The 20,309-nt window shown below is 39.5% G+C and overlaps 1 protein-coding gene across 1 annotated transcript in view; it reads left to right on the top strand.

Moving 5' to 3' along the window:
* LOC109409361 (thrombospondin type-1 domain-containing protein 4) overlaps positions 1–20,309 on the top strand; it is an 820,641-nt gene that overhangs the window by 389,508 nt on the left and 410,824 nt on the right. Inside the window, exon 7 of the mRNA XM_029859333.2 lies at positions 2,476–2,633. Coding sequence (XP_029715193.1) covers positions 2,476–2,633 — 158 coding nt within the window. The remainder of the gene's footprint in view (positions 1–2,475; positions 2,634–20,309) is intronic.

Here is a 20,309-nt window from a genome sequence, read left to right as displayed (position 1 = left end):
TTCCTATAGGAATTCCTGGAGGAATTCTTAGAGGAATTTCTGGAGGAATTTCTAGAGGAATTTCTGGAGGATTTCCTAGAGGAATTGCTGGAGGAATTCCTGGAGGAACTTCTGGAGGAATTCCTAGAGGAATTTCTGAAGGAATTCCTAGAGGATTTTCTGGAGGATTTCCTAGAGGAATTGCTGGAGGAATTCCTAGAGGATTTTCTGGAGGATTTCCTAGAGGAATTGCTGGAGGAATTCCTGGAGGAATTCCCAAAGGAATTCCTGTAGGAATTCCCAGAGGAAATGCTGTAGGAATACCCAGAGGAATTCCTGTAGGAATTCCTAGAGGAATTTCTGGAGGAATTCCTGGAGGAATTTCTAGAGGAGTTTCTCGAGGAATTCCTAGAGGAGTTCCTTGAGGAATTCCTGGAGGAGTTCCTTGAGGAATTCGTAGAGGAGTTCCTGGAGGAATTCCTAGAGCAATTCCTGGAGGAATTCCTAGAGGAACCCCTGGAGGAATTCCTAGAGGAATTCCTAGAGGAATTTTGTAGGAATTCCTAGAGGAATTTCCGGAAGAATTCCTAGAGGAATCATGTAGGAATTCCTAGAGGAATTTTTGGAGGAATTCTGGAGGAATCCGTAGTGGAATTTCTGGAGGAATTCCTTGAGGGTAATCGATTCATTCCGACACAATTCCTGGTTTCAGTTTCTTAGTTGCCTGCAGGCGAAAAATTAGGTTTTGATTACCTAAACACGGGATAAACATAAAATGATAGAAGATCTGGCGCTATGGCCAAAGCGCCCTCGGAGCAGGCTCCTCCAGAGCATATTCCGGTGGCCACGGGTTGGCCAGGGAGGTAATTAATCCTTTTTATGGATAATAAGATGGTGTATATGAAAAATCTTGAATATAGGGCCTTCGCATGCCTAGTTTTGGCACTATGGTCAAAATTTCTTCGAAGTTAGCTCGGGTTCACCAGGGAGGCCGTTGATCCGCTAAGATGATGGATATGAAGAATCGTCAAGAAAGAGCCGCCACATGCCTAGCTTTGGTGTCCTGACAAAGGCGGCCTCGATTGAATGCCAAGGTTTCCGCGGAGGCCATTCCGACACCCGCGACTTGGTCGGTTCTACATGTCCACTACCAACCAAGCTACCAAACACTCATAATCAGCTGGACATTTTTGCCTAATAAAAAAATATGCTATCTAGTACTGCAATGCAACCATAATTTAAAGCGTATGCCGTGTACTGAATACCCGACGCGATCGCTCGTGTATCTCTTTTTGGCGCGACTGATGGAGCAAAGTGGGACTTTGGATGGAGGGTTTAAAACGGATTCCAATGAATATTCTAGAGTAGTTTTACTAATAAAATGCAAAAAAATCCTTACGCGCACAAAGCCATGTTGTTGGAAAAAATTCAAAATTTCACATCAATCTGTCTGATCGCTGTGCGATGACAGGTGACCGACCGTTTTCATCGAGTCGTTTTAATGAATCGAGCATTCGTTGTGCTAGACTATTTACTCGACATCCCTCGACTAACTCGTTTTGTATAATTCGACAACTATCGAGTCACATGAAATTACGATCGACTCGAGTTATAAAAACAGCCCCCTGAAACTTTTTAACCGATACTGTAAAATGATAGCCTAGGATGTTCTGAAAAACTTTGTTGAAGACCGCAAAGCGATCCGATGCTTGTGAAAATAGTTATAATCAACGAACAGCATGCATGTGTTTATGTTTTAGCATGTAAAGGAATAACAATAGCAACAAAATCATGCTGTTTCGCCAAGCAATGCCAACGCTATAACTTTTTTCATAAGCATCAGATCACTTCGCGGTCTTCGACAAAGTTTTTTAGGACACCCTAGGCTATGTTTTCACTTTATCGGTTACATGGCTTTAGAAAAATTCAAGCTTGTTATGAGAGAAATGCCAAAAAGTGTGTTTTCCCTTGTAAAATCCTATACAAACTTGAAACGTGATGCGCAAAACGTAAACATAACCGATCGTGCCCAAATTTTGCACACTTATTTTGGTCCTGAAATGGGATCAAAAAAGCTTTGATCTGATGGGATACCATTGAATTTTTCATTTTTCCATATAAACGATGACCCACTCTAATAAGCACACAACTCATAGGGTAGTGAACGTATTTTGGCCCACCTTGGGAATTTTATTACATTTATCTTATAATCTCTAAAAAATCTTAGCAAATTATCATTGGAACTTCCAGTAGAGTGCTCTTATTAGTACAATATAAAAACAACTGTCTACTATTAATTGGTTTTGAGCCTTGTTTACGGATTTAACCAAATCTTAGCGAAACCAGCATTCTGATCCTATCATAACAACACATTTTTGCCTCCCACCACAAATTGTATCACCATGTGCAGACAGCATTTCCGCTTTTTTTCCGCTACACTAATTCCAAATAACAAATAATGGAAACCGTGTTCCTGCGTTTTCCGTTTCCTTTCAGACGATGCCGAATGTGAGCTGAACTGTAAACCGATTGGTATGCGCTACTTCGCCACGCTCAACAAGACCGTTATCGATGGTACGCCGTGCAGCAAACCGACCGAGTACTTCCGGCGCAACAACAGCGGCAGAGGAATTTGCGTCGATGGAATTTGCAAGGTGAGTGTACCTCTACTCAAGATGCATATTGCAATTGCATTTATGTAGGTTGTTAGCTATACCATTATTCGGGTACAAAATATTCACAACGAATGTGGAACCAACTGCGATGACATTATTGGTGTTAGGGCTGAGAGCCACAGGAAATTGTGCAATACATTTTACAACAGCATCGTTAAATTTTTGATTTATGCATGGTGCTTATCAATCGAGTTTATGTTCTCATATAACATGTATAATTTTTGATGTTTGCAAAACATTTTGATATAATACATAATCAACAATTGGGCACTTTTGTTTAATCATCTAAATTAAAACCATTTTGCTCCACATATTACAACCTCATAATTGTTGATATTGACATTGCCTCTTGTTCACTTTTCCCAACAGTTTATGATAACAACTCCAATCTCGATTGTACCAAATGTCTAAATACGTACACATACAGTATGTGGCAGGAAAAAATGCGAAAGTGTTTTTCAACTTCAAACCTCATTTTCGTCCATTTGACGTTAACCAATCAATTTTTCGACGTTTCATGATCTCTAATAGGATAGTTTTCTGAAAAGTTAAATAAAATTTTTGGTCACTAACTTTTACAAGGCGGCGCCTGAAGCTGAAGACCATCAGAATTTTCAAACCGCAGAGAAGTACACAGGTCGCTAAATTTCGTATCTGATAAAACAATATCAATTCTTTACAATATCATCAAATATATGTACTTATTTCATCTAGTATGTGAAACTACATGGCTCTGGATCAGTATGGTCTGGTTGTTCATCGAATTGAGGCTAATTTTTATACTGTTATAGTCATTTTATTTAATGACCATTGGGCGCACAGTTTCTTGATACCCGCTTATTAGGCTTACATTATCACATGTTAAACATCAAATATGTTTATTTTTATTTTGCAGTGCTAGAATATAGACATTGACTGATACACTGTCATGAAAAATCAGTCATGTATATCCCATATTTAGTGTGTAATAGTGCCTTGAAGTTTTCGCATTTTTTCCTGCCGCACCCTGTAGTAGGTACTGCGTTATGTTTGTACGATTGCACTTCCATGCTGTCATTATTCGTGCAGGATTCTATGGTATGCTTCGACACTGATACCAACATTGCGCGTCTTCCTTCTGCCAGCGAAGGAGCACAAGATTTACATTTCAATCTATTTGTAAACCATTTCGGTAAATGTTTTACATATCAAACATGCAAAGGCACTACCTCATATGTGATTCACCAGAAGAGGTACCGACATCGACTGTGCCGAGAGCAGCATAGCATGCATCTGCGCACATCGTTTATGCTCAACACCGTTTCGAGCAAAAAGTGATCATATGATTTAAGAGACCCATAAACCTAGAAAAGCTGCTGCTCCGTCCGACATCGACAAATGGCAATTTGTTCGAGTTGGCTTATCCCGACAAACATTTAATTGACGAACGGGACACAAATGATAACTCATGCTTCGATTAATAAATTACCATCGGTTTTGCTTTCAATTGCTTTGCTGTTGCAGCTTCCGACCCCCGGATTGCATTCGATCCAATAACCTGACTGCACTGCAACTTATGCCACTCATTCAATGCAGCAGCATGAATGGAACCATCGCCAGGGACTTAATTGGATTATGAAACTTTAAAGTGCCGACACGCAGGATTGGGGGAGGTGGAGTGGTTGGATGTCAGTTACTCCGGTTCCGAATGAAAAGGAGAAGAATAAAATGGATGCAACAAAACTCGAAACTCATGTTGCACTAATTGATGATGGAATTGCATTCAAATCGGAGTGGAAAATAAGTTGTATCGGTTTCACGGCTGGCGTTTATCGATCTCGGATTAAAATTCAATCAGCGAAGATCATTCGGCAATAAATTGAGAACACATGTGAATGGATTGTCACTGAATGAGATAATTAGTATGTGTTATTAGTACGACTGCAATGTTGTTATTTATGGCGAAAGCACAATACATTATTCTTGTACATTTGAAGGACTTCATTAGAGGATATCTTGGACGACCCCGAATATCTCAAACGTTGTAATATCGAGCAGACTTCAGATTGGTTCAGTTACTGCAGTTGAATATGCAACGTTACTCAGTAAAGCAGATATGGCTACTGCTACGTGTGTAGACCTGAAGTTCTGTACTCCAAGATAGTTTGGCTGACCTTGAATATTCCTATATGTAGTGTTTATATCATTTAATGATATAGTAGATTTCAAGAGCTTCACAGATTCAAGTAGATTGTGCAATGCTATTATTTATGGCGAAAACACATAAAATTATTCTTGTAGATTTGAAGAACTATTCTACAGGACAGTTTGGAACACCTAGAACATCCCAGAATATGAAACACCTGTTGATATTCTTGTCGAAGGTTAAATGAATACACATAAACGTAACCTATATTCAAATTCAGTTTTTAAGAATAACTGGTCTGTCAATTATTTCGTTTATCCAAACTTCATAGTGTTCAGAATGTTCTAGGTTGTCAGTGAAGTCTCAAATACCCAAATTCCCATTTTCATTCAATAATGGACTCAATTTGCAACTACTTTGCCGAAGACAGTATTCTGTTTTATTGTGAATTTATGCATCCGTTTTTATTTTGACCCCTCCAGCTCCAAAGGGTTAAGCTTGTTTGGTGTTTTAAGGAATAAATACAACATGAAAAAAAAAGTACATTTCCAATATGATGTGGGATTTTTTTTTATTCTTGAATCACTTAACCTAATTAACAGCTCTATTGTCCACTAGGGCACTGCGTGAGCGATTCCAACTGGAAGCTGTACGTACACTTTGTACAGCGCCTAAATGTATTCTATTTCTAATTGTACTACATCGAACTACTGGTAGCCGTTGCGCTGCTTTCACTTTCTACCCTATCATGGTAGAATGATGAGCTCGAGGATGTTGATGTGTGGCTGTTGCTTGTTCCTGTTCCAGTCCGATTGGGGGTCCATTATGGGTTTGCCGTTCACCGATGTCCAAGTATCCGGGTTCATTTGAGCCATGGGCTCAGAAGAGGGTCAGTGTCAGTTGCTCTCAGGGGGAAAGAGCAACTGATGAAAGTGCCGGGGCTGGGTTCGAACCCATGACCATCTGCTTATGAAGCAAACGTGTAGCCACTACGCCACGGGCCCCGGCATTTTGATGTGGGATTTTAGGGTATATGATGTGGGATTTTAAGGTAATTTTGGAGGCGTTTCAGGAAATGTCAGACGATTTTGGGCTGGTCTCAGAGGCATTACACGGGCTTTTTCGGGAGTTCAAGGAGTTTTAGGCAGACATGGGCAAAACACCAAACCGTGCCGCACCGGTGGCGTGTTTGCCCGTAAACACACCGCCGTGTGTGTTCGTATCAACACCTTCGTTCAGCTTCTACTAATGAGCCTCTGTACGAATTTGCCCTGTCCTGCTCACTCCCACAGAAAATTTGAAAACAGTGCGCACAGTAAAAGTCACATTTGACTTTTACTGTGCGAACTGTTTTCAAATTTTCTGTGGGAGTGAGCAGTACGCCAGATTTGTGCAGAGGATTGGTGCAGAGGATTTGGTGCAAACACCAAAGCAGTGAGCTCGGTCACAGTGCGTGGTAGCTTGGCTGCATCAGAGGCACTGAGTCAGAAGGGACGAGAAAGACACAAAAGGAGCCGCCATGTACTTCACTCTCGTCGTCGACCAACAGCATTTGCAACTGATGCTGGAGAATGAACGGCACCGAGCGCTTGAACTGGCACGAGTGTTTTGCATAATCGGAAACACTCGGGCTCCGTGTTACCCGAAGCGTCAAACACCGTGCCCAGTGCCTGAGCACCGCCACCGACACCGGTGTTGAGCCAGACACGGTGCGTGTTCGTTCTGAAACACGGAGTGCTAGGTGGTGGCTTGGCCCCCACGGTGGTGTGTTTCAGCATCGACTCCTCGTGCAGTGCAGTGTTTGGACTTTCGGGGGTTTCGGAGGGTCTGAAGCTCGTTACAGAGGACCTGGGGGATCTTCGGGGGCATTTCGGAGGCATAGGAAGTTCAGCGATTCAGAAGCGGTTTCAGAAGTGTTGAGTTTAAAATTCCAATCCATTTGAAATGCACTTGCAACCCCTTAGATTTCCCGGATCCCCTTGGGTGTTCCTGAAAACCCCGTGAAACGATCCTAACCTGAAAAGCTTAGAGACCCAAAAAACAGAGGTAGCTGAATAACAGTTTCTCAAGCTGAAGTTTGCTTAAGAGTTGTTTGTTCAATTCTTATACAGCTAATTTTTTTTGTTGGGGACGCCCCTGACACATCAATAATCGCATTGAAACACCCTTGAATTCATCGAAAGCATTTTGAAATGCCCCTTAAAAAGCTTGAAACGCCATTAAAAGACTCCAGAAACCCTCATAAATTCGCCTGAAACACCCTTGAAATGCCTCTGAAATGCTATCAAACACTTCTCAGAATGGCCACGTTCCTGAAACCTCTTAACCTCTCTGAAATGCCTCTAAAATTCCTTGAAACGCCCCTGGAACCCCTTGTAACGACCTCTTAAAGTTCATGAGACCCTCTGGATCGCCTTAGAAATCCCTTGAAACGTCTCTGAAACCCCCTTAATACTATTGAAACGCCAACGAAACCGCGGAAACCCCTAAACGACCACTGAAATGGCTCCCTGAAGCGCCCTTTGGAGTTTAAAGTTTCGCGCTTCGCCTTGTTCCTATGGAGGGTGCACCCTACAATGGAATGTAACTTTGATTCTAGTGTTCCAATCTTCATGAAATTCGGATTGTGTGTTTTCTAGCTAGTATACTTTCTGATTAAAATTAAAGTTCATTTTTTTATCCCCGCCTGGTATGTAACCCTTTAAGCAGATTCGCATCGCATGGGAGGGAATTTCTCGTTGAACATTTCCAGCATCCGTAATAGGAGGCAATCAGTGAAGTACTAGATTGAAAGTAGTGAGCTGGAATTTTGTATGGTGAGATGATAATTTCTCCATTTCTGCAATGAAATTGTGCAAACAGCGTGGGTTATATGATTTCTTGCCTAATTTGATGCTGGTTGAGCAAAAGTTTGGGTAACTGTGTTGTTGTATTATTTATTTCTTGCAACTTCAACAACACAGTAACCCAAACTTTTGCTCAAACAGCATCAAATAAGGCAAGAAATCATATAACCCACGCTGTTCGCACCATTTCATTGCAGAAATGAAGAATTGATCATCTCACCATACAAAAATCCAGCTCACTACTTTCAATCTAGTACTTCACTGATTGCCTCCTATTATCATTGAATTTATCCCTGATTCCTGAAAATTACAAAATAATGGGAAATGTTCAGTGGAGTACTAGATTTGCAGGAATGAGATGGGTTGTTCAATGGTGAGATTATAAATTAACTGTATCTGCAATGGAAAAGTGCAAGCAATGTGAGTGCTACAATAATTGCTCGCCTTATTTGCTGCAATAGGACAGATCGGTGAAGTACTAGATTTGTAGTAATGAGCTGAATTTTAGTATGGTGAGAAGGTGAATTCTCCGTTTCTGCAGTGAAATGATGCAAAAAGTGTGGGTATTATGATTTCTTGCCTAATTTGATGCTGTTTGAGCAAAACTTTGGGCAACAATGTTGTTATTTTCTTCATTTCTTGCAACATAAACAACATAGTTATCCAAAGTTTTGCTCAAGCAGCATCAAATTAGGCAAGGAATCATAATACCCACGCTTTTTGCACCATTTCAGTGCAGAAACAGAGAACTGACCTTCTCACCATATTAAAATTCAGCTCATTACTACAAATCTAGTACTACACCGAACGTGCCCCATTGGGGCAAAACTATGCAGAGTATACAATACCTCATTAGATATGCCCTACTCAATAACGTTTCGTACTCACACTTTTTGATTGCTCCATCGGATTTTCACTTTGTTTCTGCTATACAAACTTTAATAACGAGCAAAACTATCATTACGAAGCGAACTGATTTTGAATGTTTCAACCCCTAGGTCTAACTTTTCACACCCTGATCGAAGATCGATCTTTCAACCGTTAGCATGTGCAGGCACGCGTATGTGAATCAGTAATTTCCTCCCGACAGTGCGGCAACCCGCATGGCACTGTAGCGTACTAGAGCTAGATCATAGATCGTTCACTCTACAGAGACACCACGCGTCGAATAGCACTAACGCTAGACTATTTTTATTCGTCCGTATCATGCACCACAACATAAAATTCGAATTTCTTTGCTGCGTGAATTCAGTTTGATTGCGATCGAACTTAACATAGCGTTTGGAGTTTCCACCGCAGTTCGTGATGTGTTGAGATATGAACATAAAATACACTGAACATGTGAGGCAAAGATAGTAGGTACCCACCCACATGACTGACGTGTGCTTGCTACTCAGTCTCCTTGATGCACAGGAACAAAAACGTTATACAACACCTGCTGCAGATCGTACCGTAAAACGGGGGTAACATTGATCGGCTTGACCGACCACATGAAATGTTCAAACAAACATTATTCATTTAATCAGTTTCTTTTCACGAATGGTATTACGTAATCTGCTATTGTTCAACTACTAAATGACAGAAAGTTCGTGGAAATTTAGTGTCATAATCACATAGATAAATCGAACTATGCATCGTAACGCAATGACATACATTTTCAAACATTCATGATTGGCATGAATACTAGAAACAATATCAGGATCGAAATCACTGTTTTAACTCAATATGATATCCAAGGGTTGGATTTCATAAACGAAACTTCTATAAAAGTTCTGCTTTCAGTTTTCGATTTATTAGAAGAAGGCTTTCAATTTTTAAGCCATTGCCTACCTTTAGGCGATATTAGTGGATTTTAATCCTAAAATAACTCAAAAAGTTCATAGCTTGTAAGAACTTGCGTAACATATTCGAAATCAGGGACCTCAAATTAAGTAAATAAGGATATTTTCAAAATAAACGAACGTTGACCACTGAGATAATCAGTGTAACCCCAAATAAAAAAAAAAATTGAAAAGCGTATAAGCTTAATAGACTTTAAAGACATGTTTTAAAGTTTTACAATACTTTTTTTAAGTAGCCTAACTTATACTCAGAAGGTCATGAGTTGTTATCAAGGATGGGAACACTCACTTGCAAAGAGTTACACTCACTTGATATTTTCTCAGCTCAGAAGCGTGCAATCAAAAAACGATGTATGGACGACTTTTGCCTTGTGCTTTTGTCTAAAAGTTTGCCGAAGAGTAGGGGTCACACACGCATACCAAAGTCGTGGAAGAACTGCGAAGACACCTCTCCACGATGTGAATGTAAACTACACTCACCTTGTGGTGAATCGTTTTCTCAGCTCTGGCACGACTTTGGCAAGCGTGTGCGATCCCTACTCCATTCGGCAAACTCTTAGACAAAAGCACAAGGCAAAAGTCGTCCATACATCGTTTTTTGATTGCACGCTTCTGAGCTGAGAAAATATCAAGTGAGTGTAACTCTTTGCAAGTGAGTGTTCCCATCCTTGATAACAACTCATGACCTTCTGAGTATAAGTTAGGCTACTTAAAAAAAGTATTGTATGACATTTGGGATTCCAAGAGCTTCAAGGATCCTTGCAGATTATGCAATACTATTATTTATTGCGAAAACACATAAAGTTATTCTTGTAGATTTAAAGAACTTCATTATAGAACAGTTTGGACGATCCTTGATGTCCCAAAGGTTTATAATAAGCTAGTAGACTTCCGATTGCTCGAGTAACTGCGGTTGATTCTACAACGTTACTCAGTATAACAGATATGGTTACTGTTACGAGTGTAGACCTAAAGTTCTGAACTCCAAGGTAGTTTGGCTGACCTGGAATATCCCTATAGCGCCTGACATTGTAGATGTCAGGAACTTCACGGATCCCAGTAGGTTATGCAATGCTATTATTTGTAGCAAAAAAAAACTTTAAATTATTTTTGATTCAAAGGACTTCACTGTTACTGCCCATAATCGCATAGTTGACGTAAGCGCCACTGTAGTTTTCATCACAATTTTGAAATTTTAACAATGATTTATGAAAAGTTTATGATTTTTCTCACGTTGATATCTTGCTAGTGATTAGATCTTGTGCTCTATTGAATAAAACAAGTCACAATTATGCACATTTGATAGATACAACATGTGAGTGCTGACTTTGTCAATGATGGTTACGTCAACTATGCGATTATGGGCAGTGTAGGACAATTTGGAACACCTAGAACATCCTAGAAAATAAAACACCTTTTAATATTCTTGACGAATGTTGAATGAATACATATAAACGTTCAGCTTTTAGCACAACTGGTATGTTAGTTATATCGTTTTTTTTTCAAATTTCATGGTGTTCAGGATGTTCTAGGTTGTTAATGAAGTTCCAAATACATTCCCATTTTTTCCCTAATAGAGGACTCAATTTGCAACAACTTTGCTAAAGACAGTATTCTGTTTTATCAGATGGGTGAATTTATACAGCCGTCCATATGTTGGGGTCATATATGACCCCTCCGGCTTTAAAGGGTTAAGAGCCTTAAACCCCTTAAACAGCCGCCTCTTCTAGTTGTGGGCCGCCATCTTGGGCTTTAGATCGCCATCTTGATTTTTTGGTTGACATAGTGGTTATGGTTTCCATTGATGGTTTTCGAACAAAATTCGACAGCCATGCTAAAGTTTACAAAATTCGGCGCAATTTTATGTGTCGCATGATAGAATTTGGTTCAGTTTTATATCCTTAAAATCAGCCAATGGGAAGAGTCTTAAAAGTGAGTGAACCTTTTTTGCGCACAGACATACATACATACAAACATACAGACATCATCTCACTTCGTCAAACTGAGGGGATTGGTATATGTGATTCGACTCTCCAAGTCTTCTATCGAAAATACGTTTACACCACTTTACGGTGCCCATCAGAAGATATCCGCAGAAGAGCACACACGTGTTTGGAATGTTTGATAGTATACTATAGCTATAGCACGACGATCACCGTCACACCACTCGCAAACACCCAACCCAGTACCTACCTATTGTCGCTGTTCATTGACAAAAAACCGCGCTCAAACCTACATTCCGTCGATTTACGACCGATTCTTCAAAATCCTTTTTGTTCGTCCGAGGGGAGTGTGGGTGCTAAACTCATCAATAATAGTGCACGCAGCGCCCAATCGTGTTTTTGTTTTTTTTTTTGGTTTTCGATGAAATTTTGGATGATTGTCGGCGGCGCCTTTGGTGGATGCGCGGACCACATGTGCGTTCGATGCCGAGCCGATGCGTTGTTGGCTCGGCACTTGGGGGTGTATTTATTAGTGGAAAATTTTCCGCTCGATTACCATTTTATCGAAAACGCGTGCGGACCGCCGCGGAAGGACGACAGATGAGGAAATGATGAACGCCCGCACACATAAAATTGGCGGCGATGCTTAGTTCCGCCAATTATCGAACCGAGCCACGTGGGGGTGATTGGGTGAAATTCTTGGTAAAAAATCTTTATTCTATCCTTAGCGCGTAATGTCAACGTACTGCTGGGATTTTAAAGCAGAATAAGAAATTCCAGGGACTTTCGTAGCAAATGTATATATCGTTGGTTTCCATAACCAATGAATATTTTTGTGAATCGTATGTACCCGATATACGATTACAGTTAATACCAGCAGAGGTGCAGAACTGTATCATTGAGTAGTGAGCAGCCGAGAAGCGGGATTAATCTCAGATGGTCAAATTTAGCAAATTTGATTTGTCCAGTTACTCCTCCCCGCAAGCCCGACTCGACTAAAATCGCTTCAAGTGCTAGGCTGAATGCTGGTTAGCTTGAGGTGATGCGCGTTCTCTCTCCACACGCTGCTGTCTACCAAATTGAAGGAAAGCAATTGATCGAATGAGTGGCTCCTTCGGCATGCATGATATTAGAGGCTGACGCTGCTATTGCTTTTACATATGTTGGTATGTGGAGGTGGAGGTGGGAGTGCTATCCAGATGTTATCGCTGCTGCGGGGAGAATGATTGATTGTGGGCTCATCATCATTATGAATAATTTGCTGCTCCGAATCATACGCATCGAATCCTTTATGCAACGCGGAGGAACCGCACATTATCGATATGATACGAATATTTGGGCGCTGCCGAACGACCGAGTGGCTTGCTGGTAATTTGCGCGTTTTGGCTTTCAGTGATGGTTTCCAGCTTGTTATCATCGGCATTTGATCGGAGAAATTTCATCCTCGACCGCTCGCTCGCTCTCTAGGATTGCTGATGCAATGTCGGAAGGATGAGTAGAATTTGTGGCCAATAATGCTGGATGTTGTTCAGGTACATATCGATTGATTTGCAGAAGAAGCAATGGGAGGAAGGTATGTTTACGTAAAGTGATTTATTACGGGTTGAAAGTTAGATTCCATTGAACAATATGCACATGAAGATAAACTGCGATATTTTAAGGCTGGACCATCACCTTCTTGTCGTAACGTACCCACTGGGACAAATCCTACTTCTCAGATTAGTGTACTATGCGCAGTTCCACAATTATTATGATTTCCTCTGTCAATGCCATTATGCATGTGTATATCTTGTGATCGGCACGAAGATACTCTTTACCCTTGAAAGTCCTGAAAATTTCCATTATTCGCTTAAAATATATGGGCTTTGCGCTGTCCATAAACCACGTGTTTATTATTCCAACTTTTTGACCCCTTTTTCTAACTTCTTGACTTTTTGCGGTTTTATGTGGTTTAACCCTTTGGAGCCGGAGGGGCTGGCCCATGCACAGAAGTGACGCCAAGGGAGGGATTTTTCTCAATTTCAGCAAAAGGCGGAGGGGTGCCTAGTGTATGAAGCGTCGGTAATGGGGAAGGAAGGGGGGGTTAACACCCATCCCCCCTTGTACATGGGCTTGCGGAGGGGTCATAAATGACCCCAACATAGAAATGGATGTATAAATTTGCACATTCAACAAAACAGTATACTGTCTTCGGCAAAGTTGTTGCAAATTGGTTCCTCTATTAAGAAAAAAATGTTATTTTGTATTTGATACTCCACTGCAAACCTAGAACATCCTGAACACCATAAAGTTTGCAGAAACGACACATCAGATGTTCTAAAAGCTAAATTTGGATATGGGATAGGTTAAATAAATACACCTTCGAAGAATATTAAAAAGTGTTTTAAATTCTGGGATGTTCTGGGTATTCCAAACTGTCCTGCAGTAGAGTCCTTCAAATCTTCAAGAATTGAGTGTAGAATTAGCAACTAGTTAAAATACACAAAAAAAAACCAAAAAAAAAATCTTCAAGAATATTTTTTTTTGTGATTTCATCATAAATAATAGCATCACATAATCTGCTAGGATCTGTGAAGCTCTTGAAATCTACAATGTCATTTATAAACTCTATGGGGATATTCCAGGTCAGCCAAAGTACTTGGAGTTCAGAATTTCAGGTCTACACTCGTAACAGTTTACTCGGTTATACTAAGTAACGTTGCATATTTAACCGTGGGTATTGGACTAATCTGAAGCCTCCTTGATATTATTATAAGCCTTTGGGATATTTAGGGTCGTCCAAACTGTCCCATAATAAATACCTTCAAGTCTACAAGAATTACTTTATGTGTTTTCACCATAAATAATAGCATTGAAATATCAAATATTATTAAGAGACACTATAGATGTATTCCAGGTCAGCCAAACTGTGTGATAGTTCAGTACTTCAAGTCTACACTCGTAACAGCAGCCATATCTGATACTGAGTAACGTTGCATAATCAATCGCGATTACTGGACCAACCTGAAGTCTTATATATGTATATTTTTATGAACCTGGGACATTAAGGGTCGTCCAAACTGTCCTGAAGATTAGCTCTTGACAGTAACAGTGTGTTCACAATGAACTTAACATTACACATCTGTAATCCTCCTGGCATTTAATGGGTCATTCCAAGATAGTTCTGAACTATTCCATATCAACCAACTTCGGAGCCCATAGCTTCAGGTCTACACATCCACTGTATTTACCATAAAGTATTTCGAGTAACGGATTTTTGGAATATTATGGGCCATCCTTACTGTTATAGAGCTTAGTTGATAAAACAATCACTGAAACGTGAGGTGAACTCGTTTTAGATAGTAACGTTGGGTCTCTAGCTAGCCTAGTGCTTTGGATCGCCAATCCGGAGACGGCCAGTTCAATTTCCGTTCCGGTCGACTCTCTGGGCATAGTGTATCATTGTACTTGCCGCACAATATACAAATTCATGCAATGGCAGGCAAAGAAAGCCCTTCAATTAATAACTGTGGAGGTGTTCTAAGACTACTAAGTTGAAGCAAAACAAGGCCGGCCAAGTCCCAGTGGGGACGTAGAGCCATAAAGAAGAATTTGAAGAAGATAGTAACGTTGTACAACCAAATAGGATCAATGAACCTCTAAACTGTCAAGGTTCACTTCATGATAGATTTGTGATAATTTTGGCCATCTAATCTTTCATGGAGTACACAACTTTGTATCTTCATTTGCAATGATACATAATGAATCATATTTACTAATATTCTTCTAAGGCATTGTTCTGTACCTGAGAATCATTTAAGGTTTTCAAAATTGTAAGAAACTATTTTTTTGAAATCTGCATTCGTTGTAGTCATTATTTGTACTATAAAAAGTTAAGTTACCGAGTCCAATCCACCTGAATCCGTGAACTTCTGTGTAACTCCGAACCATTCCAAAATACCTTTGAGATATTTTAGGATTACTAAACTTCCTTACAGCTAAGAACTTCCAGCTATGGTGAAGACATGACGAAACTACATCTCGCGCACAAATCTGAAGGCAAATGTGGGATTGCAGCCACGAACCAAGTGTTGTGATGAAGAATTATTGATTCAGCTTTATTATAATTGTTATTGCCGCTAAATAAATGAAATAGGGTAGAAGCTTCAGTTTTTTCCAGCCCGGAGTTTTGGCCATAGTGCGGTATTCAGCCTGTTACGATCTAAATCGGCATAAATTTATTTTTTACTAGTAGATTCTAATATAATATGATGATTACAGCTGTGAAAACCATACATTTTGATTAAAAACTGGAAGAAAAAAATATTTTTTCTTAAAAAATCAGCTCCCATATATCTATTTTGGCCAGGGTGCTTCTAATTTGGCCACTCCCATAAGAAATACACGTGATTGGCCAAAATAGAAACCAAAGCTGAGAATATGGCCAAAACTGTGGCAATGCTTCTATTTTGGCCAGTGCCACTTTTAATACAAAAATCAAGTATTAGCTTGATTTCTGCATTTTTCTAATAAATTATATATAAATATATAGATCGAAACCATTCATTTAACACATTGGTTGTTTTCATAGCATTATTGGTTATTTTTATAAAATTGATTTCCCTTAGACTGGCCAAAACCGATGCCCGCACCCTATATATAATCATTACGGTTGGTAATGTTGCGTAACTCAAAACAGCAAAAAGGATATCATTACGGCTGTAGACATCATGCCCATATTGCAGGACAGTGTGTACGATTCTAAATATTCCGGAGCTAGGTCTCTGAATGTATTCTATGAGCTCCAGCAAGTATAATAGATGATACAGCAAAACTCTTTATAGCCAAAACAGAACCTTGAATTACTGTAGATGCCAAATTTTTACCATCATAATAGTTTGGATGACCCCAGCCGATCTGATGATGCCCACTGAACATTCAGCAGATTTACTGGACATGATAGGTTGCATATTGTAGCTTTGTATAATGATAGAAGTTATCAGGCTTTGGGATCTGAACTCAAGTACAGTTTCAATGGCCTTGTAAAATACGAGGTTTCGCTACAAAAGAGAATTTTAGTTTTTAAATGCATATTTTTTGTCTTACTCACAACTTTATATTCAAAGTCATCTTCTTGCACATCACCTCGAATTTGTATAAACTTACAAGAAATACCTGACAGTGTCAATGTATCGATTTTTTTTGCTTAGGCTAACCAAGCCAAGTGGAAATTACAACGATGATATCTCTGACATTGATACACGCCATAGAAACACGTGTTTGATGAACGAGTTGAGATTTGAATTACGAAAAGAAATTCACGTGCTCCGGTGAGAATTGGTTCGACTCCGAATTCGCTAGACGGGGGCTTTTTTTCTTCCAAGCTACGGAGCCACTTGGCCATCTACGTCCCCTGAAGGTACAGAGCTAAACACAAGGAACATCTTATAAATTGACAGAATTCTAAAATATACAAATGTTATACACTCCCGATCAAAAGTTTGGGGTCACCCCCTCAAAAACATGTCATTTTTTCAGGCCCTTATCTCCGCCAATTTGCGTCAAACTTTTGATCGGAAGTGTAAATGTTTTGAATTAATACATATGCTTTAGCGCTAATTATGAAAATAATTCTTTTTCCCTTTTCAACTAAACTGCCATCTGCGTTCTAAGACACTCTGTTCTGTGTATTAATAAAGTTTGGGCTAAGGGTACGATGGGACTAAGCCACAACTAGAGTTTTCAAGAGCACAAATCTGAAAAACCGATTGTCGGTTTGTGCTGAAAAGTTGATCGTTTTGTCACCACCAGCGAGAAACAAATCGATAAAATTTTCAGCACAAACCGACATTCGGTACTTCAGGGGCTTTTGATGTGTGGCTAAGGGGATTTCCAGAATCCCAGAAAACCCAAAAAGGGGGTTACAAGGGGCTTCAGAGGCGTTTCGAGGGGTTGTTTCAGGAGATTAGCAGAGCCTTTTAAGGGAGTTCTATCAGGATTTGTTGGCATTTTAATGGGACTACGGGAAATTCTGGAGCATTTCAGGGTGTTTCAGGAACACTTTAAGGGCGTTCCAAATGGTTTAGGAGTGTTTGATAGCATTTCAGGGGCGTTTCAAGGGGTTTTCAGGTGCGTCTCAGGTAGATTATGGAGCCTATTAATGGCGTCCAAAGCATTTCAAATTAATTATGATTATTTCAAGGGCGTTTTAATGGGATAAAAGAGGTTTCAAAATGCCTCGAAGATCACCTTGAAACCCCCTCGGATCCCATGTTACAACACGCCCTGGTCGCCGTTGCAATAGTTACCGTCATTATTTAATGTTTCGAGTCGCTTACCCTCTTTTTATGCAAGGCATGGAAAAAGGTGCATCAATTATAAGTGCGTAAAAATAACATGCATTGAAAGAGGTTTAAATGTACGATCAATTTTTATAATCTGCTGGTAATGGTCAAATGATCATAAATTCATTTTCACCTAACTGTGGAATCGTTCGCCAGCGACTAAAAGATTGAGAACCACCACACAATAAACTAATTAGTATTCTATTAGTTCCAGTCGAATAGTAGTGGCGTGTGGTGGATAGCAATTCTCTGACCAATTTCGGTTGTCGCGGTTTCCAATTTGTATGCTTCGCTGTGGTACTGATCCAGTAGTGTTCTAGAGCAGCTGGAAGGGCAGCTCTGCGAATGTGATCATCATACACCATAAATCACTCCAGTAAAGTGTTTTTGCGACGACAACGCGAAATGCAAATATTAAGAGCAATATTATGTCCAATTTGTCGATTCAGCTTCAACCGATGATGGTGTTAAATTACTTTGCATAATCAATACCTTTGAGGCGCGCCAAATATGAAAAATCCGCTTTTTTCCCTGTCAATAATAGTGTTCAGCATTTTTCCCCGACTATTATATTTGTTACAGATGCAGATTGTTTTCCATTACCGTTGAATGGTATGACAAACAAACGCACCGCTCGAGTTGCACATATTCTCCCGTTTTGAAGTGAGCCCACATGAAGTCCGTTTTTTTTTTGGAATCAGCGCCAATTTCGACGGAATTAAAGCTAGAAATGGCGTTGGAAAATAGCCGGAGTAAATTCAATGGAACTGAAAGGCGCTCTCGTCTCGATAGTTTGAACGAGTCAATTTGCATTCGCTCGAATTGGAAACGCTCCGGCTGTGTGAAGCTCAATCAATGCACGAATCGGTTCGATGATATACATAGTGGAAGGTTCTCAATAATCAAAATGGAACGAACGCGGATGAATGAGTTTCAATGGAAGGATTCGCCTCGTAGGCAGAGTTATCGCAGTTTTTATGCCGGTGTTCAGTGAGGCTTAGAATTCAATGCAAAAAAATAACTACAAAAATGTTTGATTCAGAGTAAAGAGGCCAATAAAAATCCAACGCTTTTATACTCACCCTTTCTCTATGATTCCAAGAAAGCTTGTTCTGAATAAAAATGCAAATATAAGAAACAACTGTAATGGCGCTTTGATCCTTTGTTTTATGCAGAATCAAAATTGGAATAGTTCCTCTACATAATTCACAAACTTTTGCGTTTGTCTTTATGTAGGTATATCTTAGGTAAATAAATAGATAAATAAAACCCTATATTTGATACATGACCAATTTAAAAATACATCAATTCGAAACGAATGACGATTGTTTACTCATAACTTTAATGCGTTGAGAGATCTCTTCAAGGTATTTTCATATATCGTAAGGTTTTGAGCACCACGGCTATCAGATAAAAGCATTTGATCACTCCGACCTTATTTTACGTCCTTGTATTTTATACCAAATTGATTAACGCCCACTTTTTTACGTCCAAAATTTAGATTAATTGAAATCATTGCTCTAAACCTTTAATAGATTTCTAAATATATGTGATGTTCAGTAAAGTACGAAAGGACAACAAAGGCCAACCAGTGATAGCTTCTGATATCATTATTTCTACTGCTAGATGGCAACACTGTTTAAATAGAATCATATATTGCTGAATATATATTAGAGTGAGTCAACGTTGTATTAAATTTGATCGTATCAACCCGGAACAAACCATTTCCAATCTATATTTGCGTCCAAAACAACTATGCAAAATTTGGGAGCGATTGGTTGCGTCCATTGGTTGCGTCCCCGTATTCCGCATTGCGATTGAAATTTGTATGGAAATTAGTATGGGAAAACGTACTTTTTTGCATTTTACTCATAAGTTGAATTCTTTTGTCTAATACTACAAAACTAATGACGTTAAAATATAGCCTAGGATCTGCCAAAAAACTTTGCCGAAGACCGCAAAGTGATCGGATACTTGTGAAAAAAGTTATTCGCATGGTAACTTAGGCCAAAAATTTAGATTTTATTATTGATGTTATTCCTTTACATGTTAAATGTTAAGCACCACCGGGCAATCTGTACGTTATAACTTTTTTCACAAGTGTCGGATCACTAAGCGGTCTTCGGCAAAGTTTTCCAGCATATTCTAGGCTATACTTCAACGTCATTAGTTTGATCATTTTAGACGAAAAATTTCAATTTATGAGAAAAATGCAAAAAAGCACGTTTTCTTATACTAAATTCCATACAAATTTCAACCGCAATGCGGAATACGGGGAAGCAACCAATCGCTCCCAAATTTTGCACAGTTGTTTTGGACGCTAAAAGGAATCGAAAAAGCTTTGTTCCAAAAAATCGACTTTGTTGACCCAGTCTAATATATATATCCCAACTAATGATCGCAAGCCGCAAACAAACATGCATGCTGAATTTTTGCTTTATAACAGTAATTATAGCTGAATTAAAACTATGTACAAATGCTTTTTCAATAGAAAAAGTAGTCAATGTTCAATCTTTCGTATTAGTATGAACAATAAATTATCACTTTTCAGCACTTTTCAAGCGTTTTAGAAGATAT

Source organism: Aedes albopictus, chromosome 2 (assembly GCF_035046485.1).
Source record: "Aedes albopictus strain Foshan chromosome 2, AalbF5, whole genome shotgun sequence".
Lineage (NCBI taxonomy): Eukaryota > Metazoa > Arthropoda > Insecta > Diptera > Culicidae > Aedes > Aedes albopictus.
The sequence above is the reverse complement of the archived record's forward strand: the minus strand, read 5'-3'. Positions and strand labels throughout refer to the sequence as shown.